General features: G+C 37.6%; 1 protein-coding gene across 1 annotated transcript in view; it reads left to right on the top strand.

The window, feature by feature from the left end:
* Positions 1 to 23,683, top strand: part of NSF (N-ethylmaleimide sensitive factor, vesicle fusing ATPase) — a 163,210-nt gene that overhangs the window by 38,593 nt on the left and 100,934 nt on the right. Inside the window, exons 5-8 of the mRNA XM_032271910.1 lie at positions 5,048 to 5,214; positions 8,196 to 8,303; positions 8,779 to 8,854; positions 11,246 to 11,401. Coding sequence (XP_032127801.1) covers positions 5,048 to 5,214; positions 8,196 to 8,303; positions 8,779 to 8,854; positions 11,246 to 11,401 — 507 coding nt within the window. The remainder of the gene's footprint in view (positions 1 to 5,047; positions 5,215 to 8,195; positions 8,304 to 8,778; positions 8,855 to 11,245; positions 11,402 to 23,683) is intronic.

Genomic DNA, 23,683 nt, shown 5'->3' with positions numbered 1-23,683 from the left:
TCAGTACATTACTACAATCAGTATTAATTACATTTATTTATTTATTTATTTATTTATTTATTTATTTTCGAGACAGAGTTTCGCTCTGTCACCAGGCTGGAGTACAGTAGCATGATCAAGGCTCACTTCAGCCTCCTCCTCCCTGATCAAGTGACCTTCCTGCCTCAGCCTCCTGAGTTGCTGGGATTAGAGGCATGTGCCACTATGTCCGGCTAATTTTTGTATTTTTGGTAGAGATGGGGTTTTGCCATAGTGGCCAGGCTAGTCCCAAACTCCTGACCTCAAGTGATCCGCCCACCTCAGCCTCCCAAAGTGCTGGGATTACAGGCATGGGCAGCCATGCCTGGCTGATATTTTAAATATACTTATTCATATCTCTCAATATGAAGATGACACGCATATATGTATATACACATATATATATATGCATTATGATATTGTTTTGGTGTCTTTAATGCACAAGATAATATTATATTGTACAAAACTTTCCGCAATAGACTTTGGTCACTCAATATGTTTCCAAGGGCCATCCATCTTTTTTTTTTTTTTGAGGCAGAGTTTCACTTCTGTTGCCCAGGCTGGAGTGCAATGGTGTGATCTTGGCTCACTGCAACCCCCACCTCCCAGGTTCAAGCGATTCTCCTGCCTCAGCCTCCCAAGTAGCTGAGATTATAAGTACTTGCCACCACGCCATCTAATATTTTGTATTTTTAGTAGAGATGGGGTTTCATCGTGTTGGCCAGGCTGATCTCGAACTCCTGACCTCAGGTGATCTACCTGCCTCAGCCTCCCAAAGCGTTGGGATTACAGACATGAGCCACTGTGCCTGGCCACACCATCCATCTTTACTAAATGTTTATCAAGTTGTGTTTTTTTGTTTGTTTGTTTTTGTTTTGAGGCAGGATCTTACTCTGTTGCACAGGCTGGAGTTCAGTGGTGCAGTCATGGCTCCCTGCAGCCTCAATGCCTGGCTGACTTTTTTATTTTGTGTAGAGACAGGGTCTCACTGTATTGCCTGGCTCTAACTCCTAGACTTAAGTGGTCCTCCCTCCTTAGCCTCCCAAAGGCTGGGATTACAGGTGTGAGCCACCGTGCCTGACAAAGTTTTAATTTCAATAAAAATTGTTGTATAGTATTCTACATTATGAATATACTACATTTTATTCATTGTTCCCTTACTGATAAGCATTTTTTATTGTTTAAGTACTGCAAATAATGCTACAATGAACCTCCCTATAGATGTGTTGTTAGCAAATGTTCTAGCATCTTTCTGGGACAGACACTTAGAAATGGAATTGCTGAATCAACATATTCATTTTTATATTAAGATTTAAACCTGGCTGGGCGTGTTGGCTCATGCCTGTAATCCCAGCACTTTGGGAGGCCAGGGTGGGTGCATCACAAGGTCAAGAGATCGAGACTATCCTGGCCAATGTGGTGAAACCCCGTCTCTAATGAAAATCAGCCTGGCATGGTGGCACGTGCCTATAATCCCAGCTACTTGGAAGGCTGAGGCTGGAGAATTACTTGAACATGGGAGGCGGAGGTTGCAGTGAACTGAGATCGAGCCATTGCACTTCATCCTGGGCAATGGAGCAAGACTCCGTCTCAAAAAAAAAAAAAAAAAAAATTTCAGCCTATAAATATTTTCACTATGTGGGGGAAATAACTATGCTCTCTTGCCTGTCAAAGTTACTCAGCATGTAACCTGTACTTTCTAGGAAATGTTAAGAAGGAGCAAGCCATCCAGAATTGGAGACAGGAGAGTATTCTGAAACTTTTAGCCATATTTGAACTTACTATTTGATCTTCAGTGCATTTTGCATTCTTTACTCAGGCTTTGTTATTTTGCTTTTGAAATAGTTAAAATGTATATGCCTCCCTTTAAATGGCCAGCCAAAGTACAGAAGTCTGATTATATAAGCAATTTCATTTAAAGAGTTTACAGAAAATCAGCTGGGTGCAGTGGCTCATGCCTGTAATCCCAGCACTTTGGGAGGCTGAGGTGGGCAGATCACTTGAGGTCAGGAGTTTGAGACCAGCCTGGCCAACATGGTGAAACCCCGTCTCTACTAAAAATACAAAAATTAGCCAGGCATGGTGGCATGTGCCTGTAATCCCAGCTACTCGGGAGGCTGAGGCATGAGAATTGCTTGAACATAGGAGGTGGAGGTTGCAGTGAGCTGAGATTGTGCCACTGCACTCCAGGTTAGGCAACAGAGTAAGACTCCATCTCAAAAATAAAATAAGAGTTTACAGAAAATCCTTATACATAACTCAAGTGGCTAGAATATAAGAAATTAGTTTAGAATGGAATTTAGAGTATGAAACGACTATGAAGACTTACTTAGTTCAGTCTTCTTGATTTATAGATGTGACAAATCAAGGCACAGAAAACTTCAATTATTTACTTGGATTCTTCTCATTGCTAGCAAAAGCTGTTGAAACACACAGACTCAAAGTCCCTTTGAAGAGAACAGCTTTGTTTGCAAACCACTAGATCTTTGCAACAGGCATTTAATACTGATCAAGTGAAAGCTGTGCTGCAGTGACTTTTTTTTTTCTCTCTTGCTGTTTGACCTCATAACTCACAAAAGTGCCATGCCTGTTGTTCAAAGCAACAATCTTTTGTTTGAAAAACAATCTTTTTTATTACCTGCTTTTGTGGTGGGAACTGTAGAAGCTCACTTACCCAGTGTGACTTGGACTGGTAGTTAAGTGAAAAGCTGGTTAAAGGCTTTTTCTTGGAAGTTTGGTCCATGAACTGGAGTTCTGTGTTATCTTTTGTACAAACACGTCACCCATCATTTCCAGGTGGATTTCTTTGAAATGGCTGGAGAACTTAGACCTTGTAAGGCAACTGAGGGTGCAGAAACCTCTTCGAGTTTTATAGAGTTCACTGTCAATGTTTTCTAATTTTAATGCTGATACCTAGTTAGCAGTATTTTTTTTCTAGAAGAAACTCTTCATTTAAAAAATTTTCCCAAAGCTTTCAACTTAGATTTATAATATCAATTCTAGAATGTAAAAATCATTGTAATAACAGTTAAACAACCAGGCCTTCAGCAGTTTTTATACTATTTAATTGTATTTCTTTCTTTTTTTTTTTTTTTTTTTTTGAGTCGGAGTTTCGCTCTTGTTACCCAGGCTGGAGTGCAATGGCGCAATCTCGGCTCACTGCAACCTCCGCCTCCTGGGTTCAGGCAATTCTCCTGCCTCAGCCTCCTGAGTAGCTGGGATTACAGGCATGTGCCACCATGCCCAGCTAATTTTTTGTATTTTTAGTAGAGACGGGGTTTCACCATTTTGACCAGGATGATCTCAATTTCTTGACCTCGTGATCCACCCGCCTCGGCCTCCCAAAGTGCTGGGATTACAGGCGTGAGCCACCGCGCCCAGCCCTATTTAATTATATTTCATAATTAAGTGTAACAAGCGTAACCAGCACAGACAGATTCCAGAATGAACTTGATTGACCCATGATATGTAGCATCTCCAGTCGAGCATGAGGAGCCTACAAGCTCTGAGCGTTTGGCAAACCATAGGCTGACGGGTGTATATTAGAGGAATAAAAGTTGGTCAGCTCTTTGATGAGTCACCTCATTGGAGGTTGCTTAAGAGAGCTGCTACTCTCCTTAAGGGGCCATTGGCAATGTTAGGACAGTTATCTTCAGGGAACCTAAAAGGAAAATAATAATGGGGAAAGAGAGAAAGAGGGGTGGGGGGGGAGTGTGTGTGTGTGTGTGTGTGTGTGTGTGTGTGTGTGTGTGTGTCTGTGTGTCTGTGTGTGTCTGTGTCTATTAAGCCTTATTGAAGAGTAGCGATAGACTCTTTCTTACTGGGCATAATCAAGTTGCCCTCTTGGGGAAACTCAAATGCAAAAATCCTCTTGAACTTTTCTGTGTAGTTTACTCCACTCTTTCCTGATAGTACCAATACCGTATACAGCCTCATAATATTTTTTGCTTTAAAAGTTTATAAACTGGCAATTGTAAGTATACTTTTTGAGGTGATTTAAGAATCAAGTTTTTTTCCTAGGGAAATGCTTCTTTGTAATTACGTCACTAGCAAAATTTGTTGTAACACCTATTTTTCTTAAAATAGCATAAACTGTATCGTAGTTGTACAATTAAAGGTTTTTGGTTGAACAGTTATTACATGATATAAAATTATGTGTAACACTTTAATATTCAAACTTATTACATTGTAACCTAAAAGTCATTTTAGAACTTTTTATGTGACTTGGACAGGAATTTTTTTAGCCAAGGCTTTGTATGTGTGCTTTATTGCTTCCTTTGTTACTGGCGTGGAAACCATGGGGTTTTTGTTATTGTTTCATTTAAACAGTTCATGAATATATTAAGCACCTAAAAGAAACTGTTAGATGTTGTTACTATGAAGAAGAGTTAAAAACCAGGTCCTTGTGCTTATCTACATGCTGTACATGTAGAACTTACTGTCCTTCCCTAGATGTAGCAAGTGCTCAGAAACATTTTTGTAGTAATAAAAAAGAAATGTCAAACTCTGACTTGCTCTGGAGCAGATTCCCCTAGTAAATATTGTTTTTCAAGCTTTTTTTTTTTTTTTTCTTTTTTTTTTTGCCCTGCAACTTACTTCCTTAGGCCAAAAAGAATTCATCTGCATCCCACCTTAGCTATTTTTTTGTGTCAAACAAAAATCTTATCAGGAAATAGCATGTTATGCCAACTGCATTGGGGCATTCCATATTGTACTGCATTAAATGAGGAGGAAGATGCAGAGGCCATGTGGGGAGGACTGTGATCCTGATGAGAGTGGGATGAGGGATAACAACAGAGAGACTGCTGTTCAATGTCTAATTAATTCAGCTGGGGAAGAAAATCTCTAGTGGTTATTATTATTTTTTAAACCTGTACCTATGTGTCCCTCCAGTGAAGGCTGTTTAAACCCCATTTTTGGTGAAATAGTTTTATTATGATTCATTAATGTGAAACTTTTAGTTACTAGAAACGCAACAGGTATTTGGTACTCCTGTGATTTTTTAAAAAATGCTTCTTTTTACCCCTAGTCTCCTTATATACATTTGACAAAGCCAAACAGTGTATTGGCACAATGACCATCGAGATTGATTTCCTGCAGAAAAAAAGCATTGACTCCAACCCTTATGACACCGACAAAATGGCAGCAGAATTTATTCAGCAGTTCAACAACCAGGCCTTCTCAGTGGGACAACAGGTAGTTTTAAATTTTCTTTCATTCCTTTAGCTTTATAGGTATTCTAATTTCTGCGGATGTCCAAAATTAATTCCACCTTTTAAAAAGTAAGAGAAGCTTTGCATATGAACTGCTATATCCAAGGTGAGTGATGAAAAGTGAGAGAGGGCCAGGCACAGTGGCTTACACCTGTGATCCCAGCACTTTGGGAGGCTGAGGAGGGCAGATCACAAGGTCAGGAGATCAAGACCATCCTGGCCAACATGGTGAAACCCCATCTCTGTTAAAACACACAAAAACATTAGCCAGGCATGGTGGCGCATGCCTGTAGTCCCAGCTGCTTGGGAGGCTGAGGCAGGGGAATCGCTTGAACTTAGGAGGCAGAGGTTGCAGTGAGCCGAGATCGCGCCACTGCACTCCAGCCTGGCAACAGAGTGAGACTCCGTCTCAAAAAAAAGAAGTGAGGGAGATGTATTTACTGAACTCAAGGAGTCTGTTCAGAAAAATTCTAAAGTATCTTTTAGATTAAAATGTCATGTATAATTACAGCAGCTTTTCCCTCAGCAAATTTGGGAACGCTGCAGACATATATATCTGAAATTTCTTTTCACATCGTAGGACATTTGTTTTGCCTCTTGAATGTCTGTCTCTTTCACTAATATAGTTCTGTAGAAAAAGTAGGTTTTGTTTTTTTTTTTTTTTTTGAGACTGAGTTTCGCTCTTGTTGCTCAGACTGGAGTGCAACGGCACAGTCTTGGCTCACTGCAACCTCCACCTCCCAGGTTCAAGCAATTCTCCTGCCTCAGCCTCCCAAGTAGCTAGGATTACAGGCATGCACCACCACGCCCTGCTAATTTTGTGTTTTTAGTAGAGACGGGTTTCTCTATGTTGGTCAGGCTGGTCTTGAACTCCCAACCTCTGGTGATTTGCCTGCCTCAGCCTCCCAAAGTGCTGGGTTTATAGACGTGAGCCATTGCACCTGACCGAGAAAACGTAGCTCTTGACCAGGCATGGTGGCTCACACCTATAATCCCAGCACTTTGGGAGATCAAGGTGGGAGGATTGCTTGAGCCCAGGAGCTCAAGACCAGCTCGGGAAACATAGTGAGACCCTGTCTCTACAAAAAAAAAAATTTTTTTTTTTTCCCACAATGAACATCGTATTTACAAAAAAAATTTTTTTTTAAATAGCTGGACATAGCCCCAACTACTCAAGAGGCTGAGATGGGAGGATTGCTTGAGCCTGGGAGGTTGAGACTGCAGTGAGTTATGCTTGTGGCACAGCACTCCAGCCTGAGTGACAGATCGAGACCCTGTCTCAAAAAAATAAAAAAGTTCTTAACTTTTTTTGGTTATGGGCTTATTTCAGAACCTAAAAAAACTGAATTGCCGCTAGACAGGAAAAGGATATAGTGCATTATTTTAAAAAGGGTACTAGAATTGGAATGAACCTCAAGAGATTAAACTAACGCCACATTTACAAATGAGGAATTTTATTTTATTTTTTAAATTTTATTTATTTTTTGAGATGGAGTCTTACTCTGTTGCCCAGACTGGAGTGCAGTGGCATGATAGCCCACCGCAACCTCTGCTTCCTGGGTTCAAGCAATTCTCCTGCCCCTGCCTCCCAAGTAGCTGGGATAACAGGTGGCCACCACCACACCCGGCTAATTTTTTGTGTGTTTTTTAGAGGCGGGGTTTTGCCGTGTTGACCAGGCTGGTCTCTAACTCCTGGCCTCGGCCTCCCAAAGTGTTGAGATTACAGGTGCGAGCCACCATGCCTGGCCAAATGAGGAGTTTAAGATCTGAAGAAGGTAAATGGTATGCCCATGGCTACACAGTTAGGGATATAGCTGAGCTAAGGATTAAACAGATATTTGATAGTACCTAGTATGCACCAGCCACTGTTTTAGACACTGCAGATCCATAGTGAACAAAATAGATATGATCCCTGCAGTCATAAAACTTTCTAGTTGAGGAAAACAGAAAATAAGACAGGAATACCATGCTTAGTTAAACGTCTGATGAAAGAAGATCAGGACACTTCAACAGAGAGCCACTGCAGGGCTGTTGTGTATTTGATGACTAAAATTGTGCTCAGATTACCTAGCTAAACTTAATGGCTTTTACCTTTGCTTTTAGCTTTAGTATCCTAATAGAAAATGTTTAGAATGTTTAATAGGAAATATTTTGGTATTTATAATAATTTTAAACCCAGTAGATGTAGAAGTCAGTAAATCCCAGAAAGAGAATCTTTCATAATACAGAGAAGTAGTAAATATCTTACTCCAGATCACTGTCCTTACTGCTTCTTCCCATTGGTGGTATATGGTAATAGCAGACTTGATGGACAGGCCAACCTGTTATATTTACCATTATAAGCCAGCACATAGAAGAAGACCAAACTTTTAGAAGACACTCAGTAAATATTTGGTGAATGAGCAATTGAGCATTCAAAAGCTGTCTCTGCACTTTTGTCCTGGTGATAGAAAAGCATGAATTGTAGAGTCATAGACCCAGGTTTGACTCTTGGCGCTCTCATTTACTGTGACTCTGAGCCTTCTTGTGTAGCCTCTTTCTGCATCTCAGCTTCCTCGCTAGTAAAATGAAGTAGTAGTTTCTGCTTCCAAGAGTGTTTGTGAATATTATATAACTGCCTGTAATGTTTGAATAAAATACCAAGATACTTTATTCTGTTAGAAATAGTAAATGTGTTACTCTTGAATTACTTTAGGTGGCACTCTGACATTTAAATTAGATAATTTGTATTCGTGTGAAAAACATTTTAAACATGAGTTTTGCAGTCATTTTGTAGACACTGATCATAAGTGCTAATTCCCTTTTCCTCTCATTGGCTATGAGTAGTTTGCTTGAGGGGCTGATTGGAGAGGGATATATAAGAGAAAACTGGTTTTCTCCATTTGAAAAACACTGGTGATGATCTGAGAATCAAACCATTATATTATTAAGTGATTTTTCTCCCCATCCCTCTTGTCTACATAGCTTGTGTTTAGCTTCAATGAAAAGCTTTTTGGCCTACTCGTGAAGGATATTGAAGCCATGGATCCTAGCATCCTGAAGGGAGAGCCTGCGACAGGGAAAAGGCAGAAGGTATGTTTTATTTCTAATCATCTTTACTAGATCATCTTTATAATGTAATTTGTGCAGGTTGATTATAATTTTCCTATCTGTTGAGTGACTTTTTTCAAATTATGTGCTCTTTTAGGAGAGCAGGGAGAACAAATTGCTTTCATAGCCAGCATTGTTATTAAAATAGCTTAAAATGTACTTACTTGCAGACCTGATAGTAATGTAAAATGTAGACATATATGTACATATAATTTGCTTGAATGAAGATATTTCTTGTGAATAAGTAATAAGAAACACATTATTGGAAAGATATAGGCATGGAAAGAAGGCATATAGGAACTATAGAAGAAAGTTATGAGAAAAGTAAAAGTAGCTCAGATGATAGTCTGAAGGTTTGCTTTGCACAGAGAGACCTCATTTCCCCTTCACTTTCAGCCTTGCTTTGACAAGTCCAGAAGTTTGCTGTTAGACTACTAATTATTGTCTTTCCACACAGATTGAAGTAGGACTGGTTGTTGGAAACAGTCAAGTTGCATTTGAAAAAGCAGAAAATTCATCACTTAATCTTATTGGTAAGATTTACAGCTTTTAGAAGTTTCAAAATGAAGTAGGCCTATTTCTATTATACCTAACTCAACTACAGTGATTTCCAAATAGGGAAAGGAAAGAAGGGCATCTCTCTTAAGAGAGTTTATCACGGAAGCATGGGGTATTTCCCGTTTGTCAGGTTTGCTGATGAAAAAGTTTAAAACCTACATTTGGATCAACTTTGTCCAATAGAAACAGAATGTGAGCCATATGTGTAATTTTTAATTTCCTAGAAACCACACTAAAAGAAGAAACAAATTTTTAAAATTTTAATTCTGAGATCATTGTAGGCTTACACAAGATGTGCAGAAATAGCTCAGAGAATTTCTATATGCTCATTACCAGCTTAACCTGATGTTGATGTCTTATTTGACATTATCAAAAGTACAATGATCAAAACTAAGAAATCAACATGACTTCATTTCTGCTAACTAAACTACAGACTTCATTCAGATTTCACCAGTTTTTCCATTGTGTTCTTTTCTGTTCCAGGATCTGATTCAGGATCCCATACTGCGTTTAGTGGTTCTATCTTTTTGGTTTTCTTCAGTCACTGAGAGTTCTTCAGACTTTGTCTTTCATGACTCTGAGAACTGGTCACTTATTTTGTAGAATGCCACTCACTTGGTTTTGTGTTAAATGAGATAGCATCATCATTTCTTTTAATGATTCAGAGATGGATGTGCAAGTAAAGTCTTTCCAGCAGATTCATGATTTAGTCCTACTCTTGTACTTTAGCCCAACTTTTGTCATATTTAAACAATGCAGCTTGTCTGAGAATAGTAACTCACCAGAATAATGGTGCCATTAACTGGGCACTAATTCTTATTTTAGGTTGATGTAACTATGTTGATGTCTACCCCACTAGGGAGTAGAGGGTTTTCATTGGTTGCACTTCATCATGTCCAGGATCCCTTAGCAGTCTTTGGGTGCATGGCCTTTATTTCCTGTTCCACGCATTACCATTCCCCCTTATTAGTTTTTGTTAATTATAAAATATTTTATTTATAAAACACAGATAGGCACTCGAAAAAAACTCACACACTGTAAAATTTGGTTCTGTTTTCAGTTTTGTAATTTGCTTTTTTTGCTTAGCATGTTTCAAACACCTTAAATACACACCTGTAACATGATTTTTAATGCCTATATGTCAGTTTATGGATGTAGGATATATTTTTCTATTATTGATCTAGTACATTTGTGCAGTTATTTCTTTGTATTTTATTTTTGTGTACCATTTGTTAAGATATCCCAAGGGAGTTGCACAACTTTCATACGATATAGGTATTTCCAAATAATCCATGGAAAAAAAATTGTCTAGTTAATTGGTATGCAGTAAATTTTGCCCACAAGAGGGCAGTGGAGTATAAGAATAATATTTTTGCTCCCTTTCTAAAGGAAATCTTAAGGCCTCAAAGCTCTAACCATAAAATTATCATCTAGTACAAACTTCTTTAAAGTGTTACTTTATTTCTAATTGACAATAATAATTTTGTATATTTATAGGGTACAATTTGATGTTTTAATACATATATGCATTGTAGAATGGTCAAATCAGGCTAATAACATATCACCTCAAATAATTAGCATTTTTTAGGGTAAACATTTTTTAATGTGACATTTTCTTCCCTGGTTTTATAAAAACTATATTATTATTTTATTTTTTATTTATAATAGAACATGCTAAGGTACTTAATTTATTCTGTTTGAAATAGTAAATGTGATTCTCTTGAGTTACTTTAGGTGGCACTCTGACATTTAAGTTAGATAATTTTTGTCCTTGTGAGAAAATTTTTAAACATGAGTTTTGTAATCATTGAAGTCTTTAGGGTAATCTCAGACTTTTGTGCACAAGTGAAGAGAAAGCAAAGAAGACATCAAACTTACTCAGTGCATCTCCTTAGGCTGAGGGGTTATATGCCCAACTACCTGTATAAGTATAATCTACGTAAATATATGTATTTTAAAATACACTTGTGTTAGGAGCCTTCAGCGACTGTGAGATTTCAGTTGCCATTCCTGCCAGATGGTGTTGTCTTCAGATATTCACATGATATTTCTTCTGATCAACTTTAGTTAATTTGGGTAAAGATTAATGAAACCAAGTTTTATGGACTGATTACAAATAGACTACAGCATAAGTTTAGCTAGTCATTTTAACAGCGTATTACCATAAATGGAGATCAAAGTAGACAGCATAGCAAAACTTATCCTTCTTACTGTAAAATCAGCTAAGATTATAGTGTTCATTTTTGTATATGTAAGGGTAGCTTCTCTTTATGCATTTAGGATGCTCAGGGAGTTCTGTCTGTCTTTTTAGACTTAGTGATAAATTTGGTCCTTGTTTCACATTCGGTAATATTTGTTTGACACAGGCAAAGCTAAAACCAAGGAAAATCGCCAATCAATTATCAATCCTGACTGGAACTTTGAAAAAATGGGAATAGGAGGTCTAGACAAGGAATTTTCAGATATTTTCCGACGAGCATTTGCTTCCCGAGTATTTCCTCCAGAGATTGTGGAGCAAATGGGTAAGTTTAAAAAGGAAAATGGTATAAAATCTTGTATTGTTAAAAAAATTAATGCAATGAAGATTCTCTTTTCAGCTGTTTTGAAATTATTTTTCAAACCCATTAAAGTATTTTTGTCTTAAATTTTTCTTTAAAAATGAACAGATAAGTTTTCTGAAAAACTTTCATAACACTAGAACTTTTAAAATTACATTTTAATTTTATGGGGAAATCATAGAAATAAGACTTGTGGTGGCTCCATTTTGTTTATTTATTTATCGAAGAATGCTTTCCTATGGGGCATATTTAGAAATTTCCCCTGACGGTAATAATACTTGTAGTAGCTCCATTTTATTTATTTATTTATGTAAGAATGTTTTTCTATAGGGCATATTTAGAGAGTCCACCTGACTCTAAAGATCACTATGGGTCAGATTTACCCTGCTGAATAATAATTATCTCTTAGACTGTATGCATTGTCCTAACATTAGCGGCCATTCCATTTTACTGTGCTGTTGCATTACCTGGTTAGTACATCTTCATACCTAATAAATGGATACTTGGGATGTTTTTAAATTAAATAAGTTTGATCCAAAAAGACAAATGCAGGATATACATTGGAGTTTCTGTATTGCATGCAAAGAAGTGCACAACTCGTTTATCACTTTCTTCTTGAAGGTTTAATTTATCTGTGTGAAGTGACTTTATTTGCCTAGTGGAAATGCTGTCATGACTGTTTTCATATCCATATCATCGTTCAGTTGGAATGTGAGCAACAGAATATCTGAGAAAGGAATGTATAACAACAGCTTCTGGCAGGCTATTAGTGTAAAAAGAGTATCCATAAAAAATGGAAGGAGTATGAATATATTACTCCCCTCATCCCCATCATGCTTTATCTTTAAATTGCCACTGGAAGATAAAAGTATATTTATTATGGTGGGGATAAGAGCTGCTTTCTAGGCACTAAGTGCTTGGATTGTATTAGCCTTCTATTGTTGGTAGCCTTTCTGCCTGGTTGCTTACTCTGATAAGTTACAGGCACAGCACACACCTGTTCCCTGGGTAAAGGTCGAGTTTGGAATTGTATTAAGAGAAAATGACAGAGACCCTCATCACCTGAGTTTTAGACACCTTGAAATGGCAATAACATACTTTTTTATCTCAAAGATACAAAGGCCACGTCCATTAAAAGCAGAATTTTAATTTGGAAAATATTTTTAAATGTGGTAGTTCCCTATCTTGGTAATGTGTATTCTCTATCAAGACATGAAAATATTGTTTAAGTGTATTTTGGGTAAAAGCAGAGATAAAAAGATGATTCCAAATGTTCTAAGTTATTCTCGTGGAGTGTTTTTACTGGTTTTTAGGACTGAGGTCTAGTGCAGGAAGAGTCTAATGATTCTGTTTCTTTAAACATTTATACTGTTTAGCCAACAAATAGAAAAATAACTGCTTTGGTAGTAAGCCATCTCTTTTCATTATAAATGTTTTCTCACTGTTTGGAAGCTATTGAAGGCACCGTTACTGAGATACTAGTTTGCTCTTTGTACATTATCTAGATCCTGCACTTGAGGCTACGAGCAACGTCAGTATGCATTGGGTAGATACTGCGTAAAGGAGTTGGACTCACATTGGTCAATTTGTGACCTTTGCCAGCTGTTGGAGAGTTTTAAATTAAATCAGATTGGAATTTGTTAGTGAATTTCATCTGTTTCTGACATCTATATTTAAATGAGTTCAATTGCAGTAGTGTGCTTTTTGTTGTTTTTGATGTGCTTTTTGACTACGCACTTTGGATTTGAATTTTGTGACTGCCACTGTCCAGAACCTTTTTCATGGATTTATTTTTCTAATATTTTTTACTGTAATTTAATTAGAAAAAGAAATGAGTTCTATCCTTTTAGAAAAGTCATTTTTTTTTTGTCTTTATGGCTTTTTGCCATCAGGAAGCATGTATTATTAATTTCATTGAAAAGACCACTAGTATAAAGCTACCTGGCTTTTGAGCTGAATTGAAAAACTTAGTTACTTTATTCTCAATGAATTTTCCGAATATCTAAAAAAAAGTAAATCTCCCTGTTTTTTTTAATGGGTAAATGGCTGAGAAATAATTCTCTTATAATGCGTGTGTTGTTCCCTATCTTCCAATAGAGGCTTCTTTTTTTCTTTGAACTGTGGGGGAATTATATAGTAAGATACTTTATTGCACTCCAGTTACAGTGTGGTTATAAAGTTCTCATTAGGCTTTGGTAAAGTTATATAAATAAAAATGGCTACATTTTGACAGACTATAAATAAAGTTATACCAAATTCTTTTTATGCATATTCCGTGTGTGTGTGTGTGTGTGTGTGTGTGTGTGTGTGTGTGTGTGTGTTTTGTTGTTTTTTTTTTAAACATGGCAGGTGGAAACAAAATGGATTTTTTTGTCCCACTCTTTGCTAACTAAAGACAGATCTGTATGGTCTGGAGATTCAGTGGACACTGAGTATGACTAGTTAAATCAATTCTAATTTTAAAAAAGATTAGAAAAGAATCATTTAGGTTATGGAGCTTTTTTGTTTGAAGCAGAAAACTTTACTTTTGGCTTGAGACCAAATTATTGTCTTTACCATAGAGTCTAGAGTTATGTCTACTTTGTAAACAGGAATCTTAACTAAGTGGATTTTTTGCCTGTATATCAGTTTTCAAATTTACAAAGTAATAAATTTATAATCTTCTTCTCTTCTGTCATTGTGTTCATCAGACTGATAATTATGCTTCTAGGAAAGAGTTCTTTCTTTTTGTTTATAAAATTTCATGTTGTCTTTTCAAAATTGAAAATTAGTTTTGCTACATACAGAATGTTGCTGATGAGATACAGGAGGACTAATGGACTTAACCAGAAGCACACAATTATGCAGTAAAATTAGGGATTCGATGAGGTAATATACATGAAAATAACTGTATTGGAGTTTCCAATCTGTTAGTTTATCTCTTGAAGTGCTTTCAAATACATAGTGGATACCTTTCTGCTTTTGTGCTTTTGTTATATTTTTGTAGAATTAACATCAAGGAAACCCTTAAAGGAGAAAGAAAGTCACATAAAGCTCTCTAGAACTGAGGGATAAAGGAAAAGGGATTATTTAGGGGAATATAAATTTAGACTTTTGTTTTTGTTATTGTTTTAATCAGAGTAACTATTGAGTTTTTCCCTTGTCTGAAGCAGTTGAGTTCACCCAAACCCAAGTGTGGCAGCTCTTCCTTGGAAGTATATGAGAGCAACCAGCCAAGGAAACTAAACCTGTAACTGCATTTAGTAAATACCAAATAGGTATTTAGTTAGAATGCCCTCCAACCCCTACAAAATAGATTTTTAATTAACAATTACCTTAAATCCATACTTTGGGGGCTGAGAGGAGCCACATTTGAGTCCCAGGGTAGAAATGTGAACATCAAAGCTGGTATCTGGAAGTATGGGTGAATCAATTCATGAGCTGATTGCTGTCTTTCAGCATATTCAGGTGTTAACTGAATAGATACTAAATACTGTGTTCAGACACATATTCCCCTGCATGCAGTTTTGTGGAGAGTGTTCAGGATAAATAAATGATTAATTACCTCAGTTCTCACTGTGGCTCTTCTGTTGGCAAAGATTGCGTTTCTGCAAAGAAACTTCATTTTTCAGCCTTCCTGGCAATTATCTCTAAATTATAAATGTCAAAGCAAAAAAACAATCCTTTTCAATGAACAGTGGAATAATTGTCAAAGAATTAGTCAGCTTCTTTTAATGTAATCCTGGGAATAGGTTTACATCTACCCAAGGAAAGACCTAGAAGGAAAAGGGTGTAGAGGGAAGGCCTCAGCCTCACGCCGTCTTTCATTGGATCTATGGGGTGTAGATGTTCAGGCCACCTAGTGGGGAGGAAAGCCACTTGTTATGGTCTTGTGCCCCCATTCTTTGAAACTGACACAGTGTTCTTTTTGGTCTCCTTTCCCCAGTGTCTCCCTCTGTAAGCCCATTTTCAATTGTATTTTTAAGGTTTCTTTTGAAATTCAAGAGGAAAGCAACTCTTTTCTGATATCATAAGTGAAATTGCAGTTACTCTATGAAATAGAACTGCTGAGAAGATAAGGAAACTTTCAGTCACACAGACATCTTTCACATGCTAAAAACAGTGCAAATAAAACATAGTGGAAGAAAGGGCACTAAGGTTTTTTTGCATGCCATATTTGGGAGAGAAGGAGTTCTTGCTAAGATTAACATAAACACTGACACTCTTAAAATGCATTTTCACACCCCCACTCATGAGGAGAGATTGCATTTTAAATGGGGGTTAAGACATCTAGCCGAACTCCAGAGCTCTGTAAAAGGAACCCTAAGGCTAAAGAGCTTATCTGAAATTTGAAAAAAAGAAAAAAAAAAATGAAGCTTTCTGACATTCATCTTTTTTTCTTGTATTAGTCATAACTTGCTTTTCAGCTATATTTTAGGTTTTGAATGCCAACCTGACATCTGTTCAAGTCTGCCTGTAATTTATTAGCAGAGGAAAAGACAGCAGTTGCTCCCTAGTTAGAGATGCAAAACTTCTCCCTTCCTATTTTCCACTTAGTACTGATAGATGATACCTGGATATGAGGAATTAATAATGTACTAAAAACTTCAGGTCAGGAAGTTTATAAAGTTTTTGTTTTTTGTTTTTTGTTTTTAATTAGAAGAAGAAAATGGCTTAAGACCATATGATTTCCAAAATCTCTAGAGAAGGATTTAGAGACAAAGCATAGACCCAAAAACATACTTTAGATAACTTTCTATAAATTGAAGTGTTTTTTTACCTTGAATTTTTACATTGGTTTTAAATTTTTGAGTGAAATGTATATTTGAACAGAAATAAGTAGTTGTGCTTATATCTGAAAGTCAAGTTGTATGTAAATTCACCTGGCATTTTGCATTTGTAGACAGACTTTAAGAAATAAATCTTTTGGAGAGGCAGTGCTCTCTACTGAGTCACCAAATGGATTAGATTTCTTGGCAACTATAGTTGAGTTACTTATAGATCAACAGTTGGGTCACTACAAAGTTGAGGTCTAAGTATTAACCTGAGTGCCCACCAGTAAGAAACTGGTTAGAGCCAATCTTAAAATGATATAGCTCCACATGTAGAGACATGTTTGTGTTAATAAAAAATATATAGAAACAATTGCATTCTAAAAATCTCTAAGTACACACATTAAATTGATAAAAGTGGGTGGGTGTGAGGGCTGACACCTGCAATTGTAGCCCTTTGGGAGGCTGAGGTGGGAGGATCACTTGAGCTCAGGAGTTCAAGACCAGTCTGGGCAGCATAGTGAGACCTCATCTCAATATTTATTTATTTTCTTAAAAGTAAAAATTAAATTAAAAAAAATTTTTTTTAAGTGTTTACTTCCATAGAGGGGAAGCTAAGACGGGGAATAAAGGGAAACTTTTGTTCTTGGACTTGATTAGACCTTTATGTCTGAATGTTATACTATGATATTATAAATATTTCTAATGTGTGATTTTAAAAGCCAACAAACAAAAGATAATTTCACAGTCTGTTTCTTGGCATGACTCTACTGTCAGCACAGAAAGTCAGCAGGAAGCAGGTCCATCCTTCCCCCTTCATGAAGTTTTCTGAATGTAGAAGAGGAGAGTGCAGGGTAAAGGGCCTGGATTCCAAGGGCTTTGGTGGCAGCGCCTTAGAGGGCAGGCAGAACACCTATCCTGTTTGGTCAAGAAGAGAAAAACCGTTTCTCCACATATAATAAACTGCTTTCTCTCAGAATGTTCTGCGTTATGGTAATGGCGTCAGTAGTCTGCCCTTCAAACAGGAGAACATTTGCCTACAGCCCTTTAGGCAGCCAAGCAGCATTAGAGAAGAAAGAGTGGGAGCAGAGCGAGCTGAGGGAGAGCGGAGTTTCTGACATTTGGGGGACTGGGCGTGAATTTGTTTTCAGTCTTCAAAAATCATTGTTTTGAGGAATCGAATTCACGTGACTAAGTGAAACGGTTGGTGTTTTCCCCTGCTTTACTCCATACGTAGGTTGGTGATGATAATGAGGGTGGTGGCTAATACTTACACAGTACCAGATGCTGTTCTACGTGCTTTATTTATTATTGTGTTTATTAATTCTCACAACAACTTTCTGAAGGGGACACTGTATTGTCTCCACATTACAGAGCAGGAATCTCAGTCTCAAAAAGGTGAAGTAATGGGTCCAAGACACACAGCTTGTAAATAATAGAGTCAGATTTGAACCCAGGCCGTCGAGCCCCAGAGTTCATTTCCTTAACCATTATGTATTGTTCTCCCATGAAAGCCCATCATGTAAAACCATTTAAACGTGCCTTCTAGCTTCTAATTTTTGGGGACCTTTGAGGCAGTCATTGAGGGAGCTTTTGTTCTAACCAAGGGCCAGCCATGGCACCATTGACATTTTGGGCTAGATAATTATTTGGTATGGGGACTAGGTGTCCTTTGCATTGTAAATAACTAACTTTTCTAGTAATCTGATGTGTTTAACTTGTCATGAGCTCAAGAAACGTGAAGATTTGGCGGTAGGGCTGTAATGCCTAATCCCTAATGCCACTTTTTTTGTGTGTTTTTTCTACCTGTTGTAGCAGAATACAGGAAGGAAGGAACTGGTATGGGTGTGTCAGAGAAATTGTCTTAAGTAAAGTGTCAACCTGAAGATGAAACATAAATGTTAAAATTAAATAATCATTTAAAAATTCCAGCAACATAGAGGGGGCGCAGTGGCTCAAGCCTGTAATCCCAGCACTTTGGGAGGCCGAGGCGGGTGGATCACGAGGTCAAGAGATCGAGACCATCCTGGTCAACACGGTGAAACCCCATCTCTACTAAAAATACAAAAAATTAGCTGGGCATGGTGACGCGTGCCTGTAATCCCAGCTACTCAGGAGGCTGAGGCAGGAGAATTGCCTGAACCCAGGAGGTGGAGGTTGCGGTGAGCCAAGATTGCGCCATTGCACTCCAGCCTGGGTAACAAGAGCGAAACTCCGTCCCAAAAAAAAAAAAAAAATTCAGCAACATAACAAATGATATCAAAGGCCAATATTTGATTAAGTGCCAAATGAATAGCACAGCTGATAAACCCTGTAGGAAATGAAAGAGAATCACAGAAGACTTCATGGAAGGGGCAGGGTTTGAGTAAGGCCTTAAATGCTGAGCAGTTTTGGATGGGAGGAAAGAGGGGGATAGTTGTCCATATCCTGGGAAGAGTGACAGACTAAACACGGTATAGACTTCATGACTTAGACAAGTCTAGCAGAGTTGTTGTTTGGAAGAAACAGGAAATAAGATTAAAAAGTTAGTTTAGGGTTGGGTCATGGAAATCTGTGAGGAGATGAGGACTCTTTTTGTAGGAACTTTCCTTATTTAACCTTCCAGGCAGACTTAGGTGCTTCTCTGAGTCATGGGCTTCTCCAGTGTTTCCCTGCATCTTGTATATACTTAGAATCAAGCTGCGTTCTTAATGTAATTATTCATTTGCATTACACTCCTAAGGCAGAGTTTCTCAACCTTGGCACTATTGACATTTTAGGCTGGATAATTCTTTGTTGTAGGGCACCTGACCTGTGCATCACAGGACATTAAGCAGCATCTCTGGCCTCTATTTAATGTCAGTACTTTCCTTCCTCACCACTCCGAGCCCCAATGATGATTTTTAAAAATATAGTGAAACAGTCCTGTGTTGAGAATCATTGCTCAAAGGCCTTTGAAGGCACAACTGTAATGTCTTCTTATCCATGTGTTATCAACATCAGGAGTGTTTGGAATGTGGGTTGCAGATCATTGTTGGACCATAAACCACTGTAAGCAGTCCCCAATAAGGTAAATATTGGAAATGAAGAGTAAGCAATTAGAAATGCTTATAGCAATTTAACATTACCACAATGTTTTAAAAATTAGATTTTACAAAAATATTGGTCTACAGTGGATTGGAAATCTAAAAGGAAAAAAAATACAACTGGACCTTAGTATAAATAGTTTGAGAAGCACTGGCCTACATAAATATTTGCAAAATGAATGATATTTTTGAACCAGATGCCTTAGAGAAGAGATGAAGTGAATAGTCTTAGAGACCAATAGACTATTGCTGTCCAGTGCATGGTATTTAGATCTGGATTGGGGTGATGGCAACAGGAATGGAATGGGAAGAAAATACATGAAAAAGTTACAAACGTGAAACTGGCAGAATTTGGCAATAGTTATTGTGGGTGACAGAATTGGAGGTGAAACTCAGGTCTTGTGAGAAAATGTTGGAAATAGGAAAATCAGTAGAACGTAGTTTTGGGAGAGTAGAGAATATCATTGCACATATTTTCAATATCATGAAAGGAAACTGGAAGCTGAACTGAAGAGAGGAAGAATTGCTGGCATTTCAATTTGTCGAAGGCTAGCTTCAATCAGTCTGCACATGTTTAAGAAACACACTGTTAACCACTCTTGCTTAGAAAACCCTCTTTACTTGGCTTTCTCACTCCAAGTGTTTCTGGTTTTCCTTTTACCTCTCTGGCTGTCCCTTTTTAACCTCTTTTGTATCCCTTAAAATGTTGAGGTTCTTCAGGAGTCTGTCTTTGACCTATTATTTTTCTCTAGTTATTCTCCCCCAAATTGATATATCTGTTTCACAGCTTCAGTTAGTATCTTTATGCTGCTGTCAGATATGCCACCTCAGTCTCAGTTTAGCACTCTGGATTTGTACAAGCATAACGTGTTGGGTATTTCATGATCACACAGTAAGCTTGAAATTAAACACATTCAGTTGCCCCCTCAGTCCACTATAAACCTGCATCTATGTCTGTGTTTTCTATCTCTGGCATACTCTAGCCAAAAATCTGGACACCTTCTTTAACTCCTCTCTTTCCCTCACCCGCCACTTCCAGTAAGTCACAGAATAGACTGTCAATTCTGCAATCTCCTCAATATCTCTCAAATCCCTCCAGTTCTCTCCACCTCCCCCTGCCACTCTTCCTTCGGGACACCATTATCTCTTGCCTGAATTGCTCCATAAGCCCTCAGCCTTGCCCTTCTCTAATCCATTCTCCACACTGTAACTGGAGTGATTTTTATAAAAAGGCAAGTCTGATCCTGTCACTGCACTGGTTCAAACTCTTTAGCAGCCCGCCTTAACTCCTTACATGGTTTACAAGCTCTGTGTAATCTGGCCCCTGCCAAACTTTCCTGCCTCACCTCTCAGTCTGTGCCCCTCCCTCCCCCATACTCTCTGGGTTCCAGCCAGCTTGTGCTGTTTTCAGTTCCTCTAATTTGCCATGCTACTTTCTCTTACTTCTATCCTAATGTTTAGTTTTTTGTTTGTTTCTTTTTTTCTCACCATCTTTTTGTCCAGTTTCTGTTCACTCTTCAGCCCAAAGCTTTGATCTCACTTTTTCCAGAATAAGTAGTCTTTAGTGTTCCTCCTGTGTGTTCCAATAGCTCCATGTTATTTTATGCATTATTACATTGTCTTATAATTGCTTATTACACATCTATATCTCGAGTCCTCCCTCCATGTCCCTGCCCTCACAAACATAATATACCGTCAATAAGGAATAGGTCTTATTTATTTTGGTCACTGGCATATTTTCCCCTCCCGGCATGGTGTCTGGCTTATAAGTTTTCAGGAAATGAGTAAATGCCAGGAACTTGATTAATCTTGATTAATTAAATAGGACACTTGGACGGATTGACCCAGGCTCTGCCCTCATGATGCTTACAGTCTATTTGGGAATAACACTGTACTTGCACATCCCAAAGCAGTACTGTGTAAAACATAAGGCACATTGTGAACCAGGTTAGCAAAGTGGGCCACATGGGGAAGCAGCAGATGCATTTGAAGAGCAAGACTGAGCCATGTCTTTTAAAAGTCAGAGCAGATATAATGTTTATAATTTATTACTAAATCCATGTAGATCCTCTTAGATTCTTAATCTAGGAAAGACCTCTTGGACTGGTCCTGAATGGAACAAGGCTTCAGAAGAAAGGGAAGAGTATCTTCCTTGGGTACTTGTGAGCTACCATTTGCTTCATTGGGAACTGCCATTCTTATGTAAGGGTACTTACTTACACAAGAATGTTCAAATTTAAGAGCATCAGGTCAATATTGTGTCTGTCACATGCACACATGTATTTTCTATTTTTAATTATTTTTCTATTTTCTGTTATAAAAATAGTGCATCCTCATAAAACAGCACAGATAGAGTAAAAAGTGAAATCTCCCTTCATTCCACTCACTCCAGTTTTACTCCCTCTCCTAGAGGTAGTCACTGTAAAGAGATTAGTGTGAATTTTTCAAAACCTTTCCTAAATATTTATACAATAATGTATAATTTGACTGTGTGCACTCAGGTATTCATTCATTCATTCATCTATTGAGACAGGGTCTTGCTCTGTTGCTCAGGTTGAAGTACAGTGGTACAGTTGTACCTCACTGCAGCTTTGCACTCCTGGGCTCAAGCAGGCCTCCTACCTCAGCTTGCCAAGTAGCTGGGATTACACCCAGCTAATTTGTGTGTGTGTGTGTGTGTGTGTGTGTGCGCGCATGTGTGTGTGTGTGTGTAAAAAACGGGATCTCACTATGTTGCCCAGGCTGGTCTTGAACTTGTGGCCTCAAGCAATCCTCCCACCTCAGCCTCCCCAAATGCTAGGATTACAGGCATCAGCTACTGTGCCTGACTTTTTTTTTTCCCTCAACCTAATAGTGTTTGGGCTTTTTGTGTGTGTATCTTGTTTGTTTTTTTTTTCTGTGATAAAAAAAACATACAGATAACACTTTATTTTTTAAAAAGTTAAATAGTATTAGTAAAACTGCATCTACATAAGTCCTGTAATGGTAAGTTAGCAACTCTTGTCAGCAGTGAGAAGGCTCCTAGACACACACCAGACATGGGTGGCATTGCATCTCCTTTTCTACTCACTTGTATGACCCTAGGCTTCTTAATGTAGCAGGACCCTGGGCGCTAAGCTACCTGAGCCTTGGTACCCTTGCCTGAAAAATTATTTATTGGTAGATAACATTAATGTGTATAAGTTTTCAAACACAGTACCTGGCTGACTGTCAGACACTCCATGGATGGTAGTTATTTGGTATGATTATATTGCCAAGAGGCACTTTTGGAGCTCTGTAAAAGGCAAAAATTTATAACCCAATCCCTTTAATCTAATGTTAAGATATGTTTTCTTCTTATCTTAAATTTTGTTGCTGTTAAAAATAGTTAACACCTGAGATTTTCCTCCTATGCTGTTTTATAATTACCCATTTTGAACAGTGTTTGTTGATAAGGTAGTCAAGGGTACACTTAGAAATATTTTTTCTTAATTTGTGAAGTCATACTTTGGCTGATTTATATTTACATTTTATCACATTCCATCGGAGAGGAGCTGATAAATTCTCTATCACCTCTGTAAATCTTGTCAGTTTCTTATATGTGATATACTACCTTGGAAAAACAGCAGTGTTCTTGATAGACACAATAGAGAATAGGATGTCAGAGAAAAGGAAGAATTAGAATGTTAACAATAATGTTAGTAAAAAGCTACCTGGGCTTAAACATTATTATTTGAGAGTACTTCTACCATGATTCAAATAAGATTTGCCTTAGAATTCCATATGATTTGTTACTTGGAGCAGCCTACCTTTAATATGTTTAATAAGTTCATACTTTAAAAAAAAAAAAACTACAGGAAACTTTGGTTTCTCTATTTTTTTTTTTTTTTTTTTTGCCTTTTAAAGAATTAGCATGGTGTTATTTCAGGTTTGCAAAGGAAGTTACAGTAGACAGCAGTAAATCCCTTCCATATACCATTTTACTCATAGTGCAAAATTAGATATTGAAAATTATTATGGGCACTGTATTAGATATTCAAAGATTTATTTGTGGCTTTGACTTCTTCACTAACACCGCTGGCTTTAATACAGTATCTTTTATCAGAGCAAGTAATAGTTTGAATCCTTTTCTTATGAATCCTGTTCTTATTCAAGTGATTGAAAACTATAAAGATGTACCCATCTGTAGCTTGAATGTCTATGCTATTTGCTCAAGTATTTAATTTATCCTCAATGATACATTTTTTTAAAAAGTGCTCTGATTTTAAAATCTATCTAGAATCCCATCATGAGGGAGAAGTCTTAGCAAGGCTTAAGCACCTTTTCATAATGACCAGTTACTGTAGGATAAACCTATAATTAGTATGCTGCCAATCCACACATTAGGTATATCCAGTCAAATTTCAAATACACAGGAGAGTTATTCACATTAAAGATTATTAGTGCATTCC

The sequence above is a fragment of the Sapajus apella genome, unplaced genomic scaffold (genome assembly GCF_009761245.1).
Source record: "Sapajus apella isolate SASKATOON/1434 unplaced genomic scaffold, GSC_monkey_1.0 scaffold263, whole genome shotgun sequence".
Lineage (NCBI taxonomy): Eukaryota > Metazoa > Chordata > Mammalia > Primates > Cebidae > Sapajus > Sapajus apella.
The sequence above is the reverse complement of the archived record's forward strand: the minus strand, read 5'-3'. Positions and strand labels throughout refer to the sequence as shown.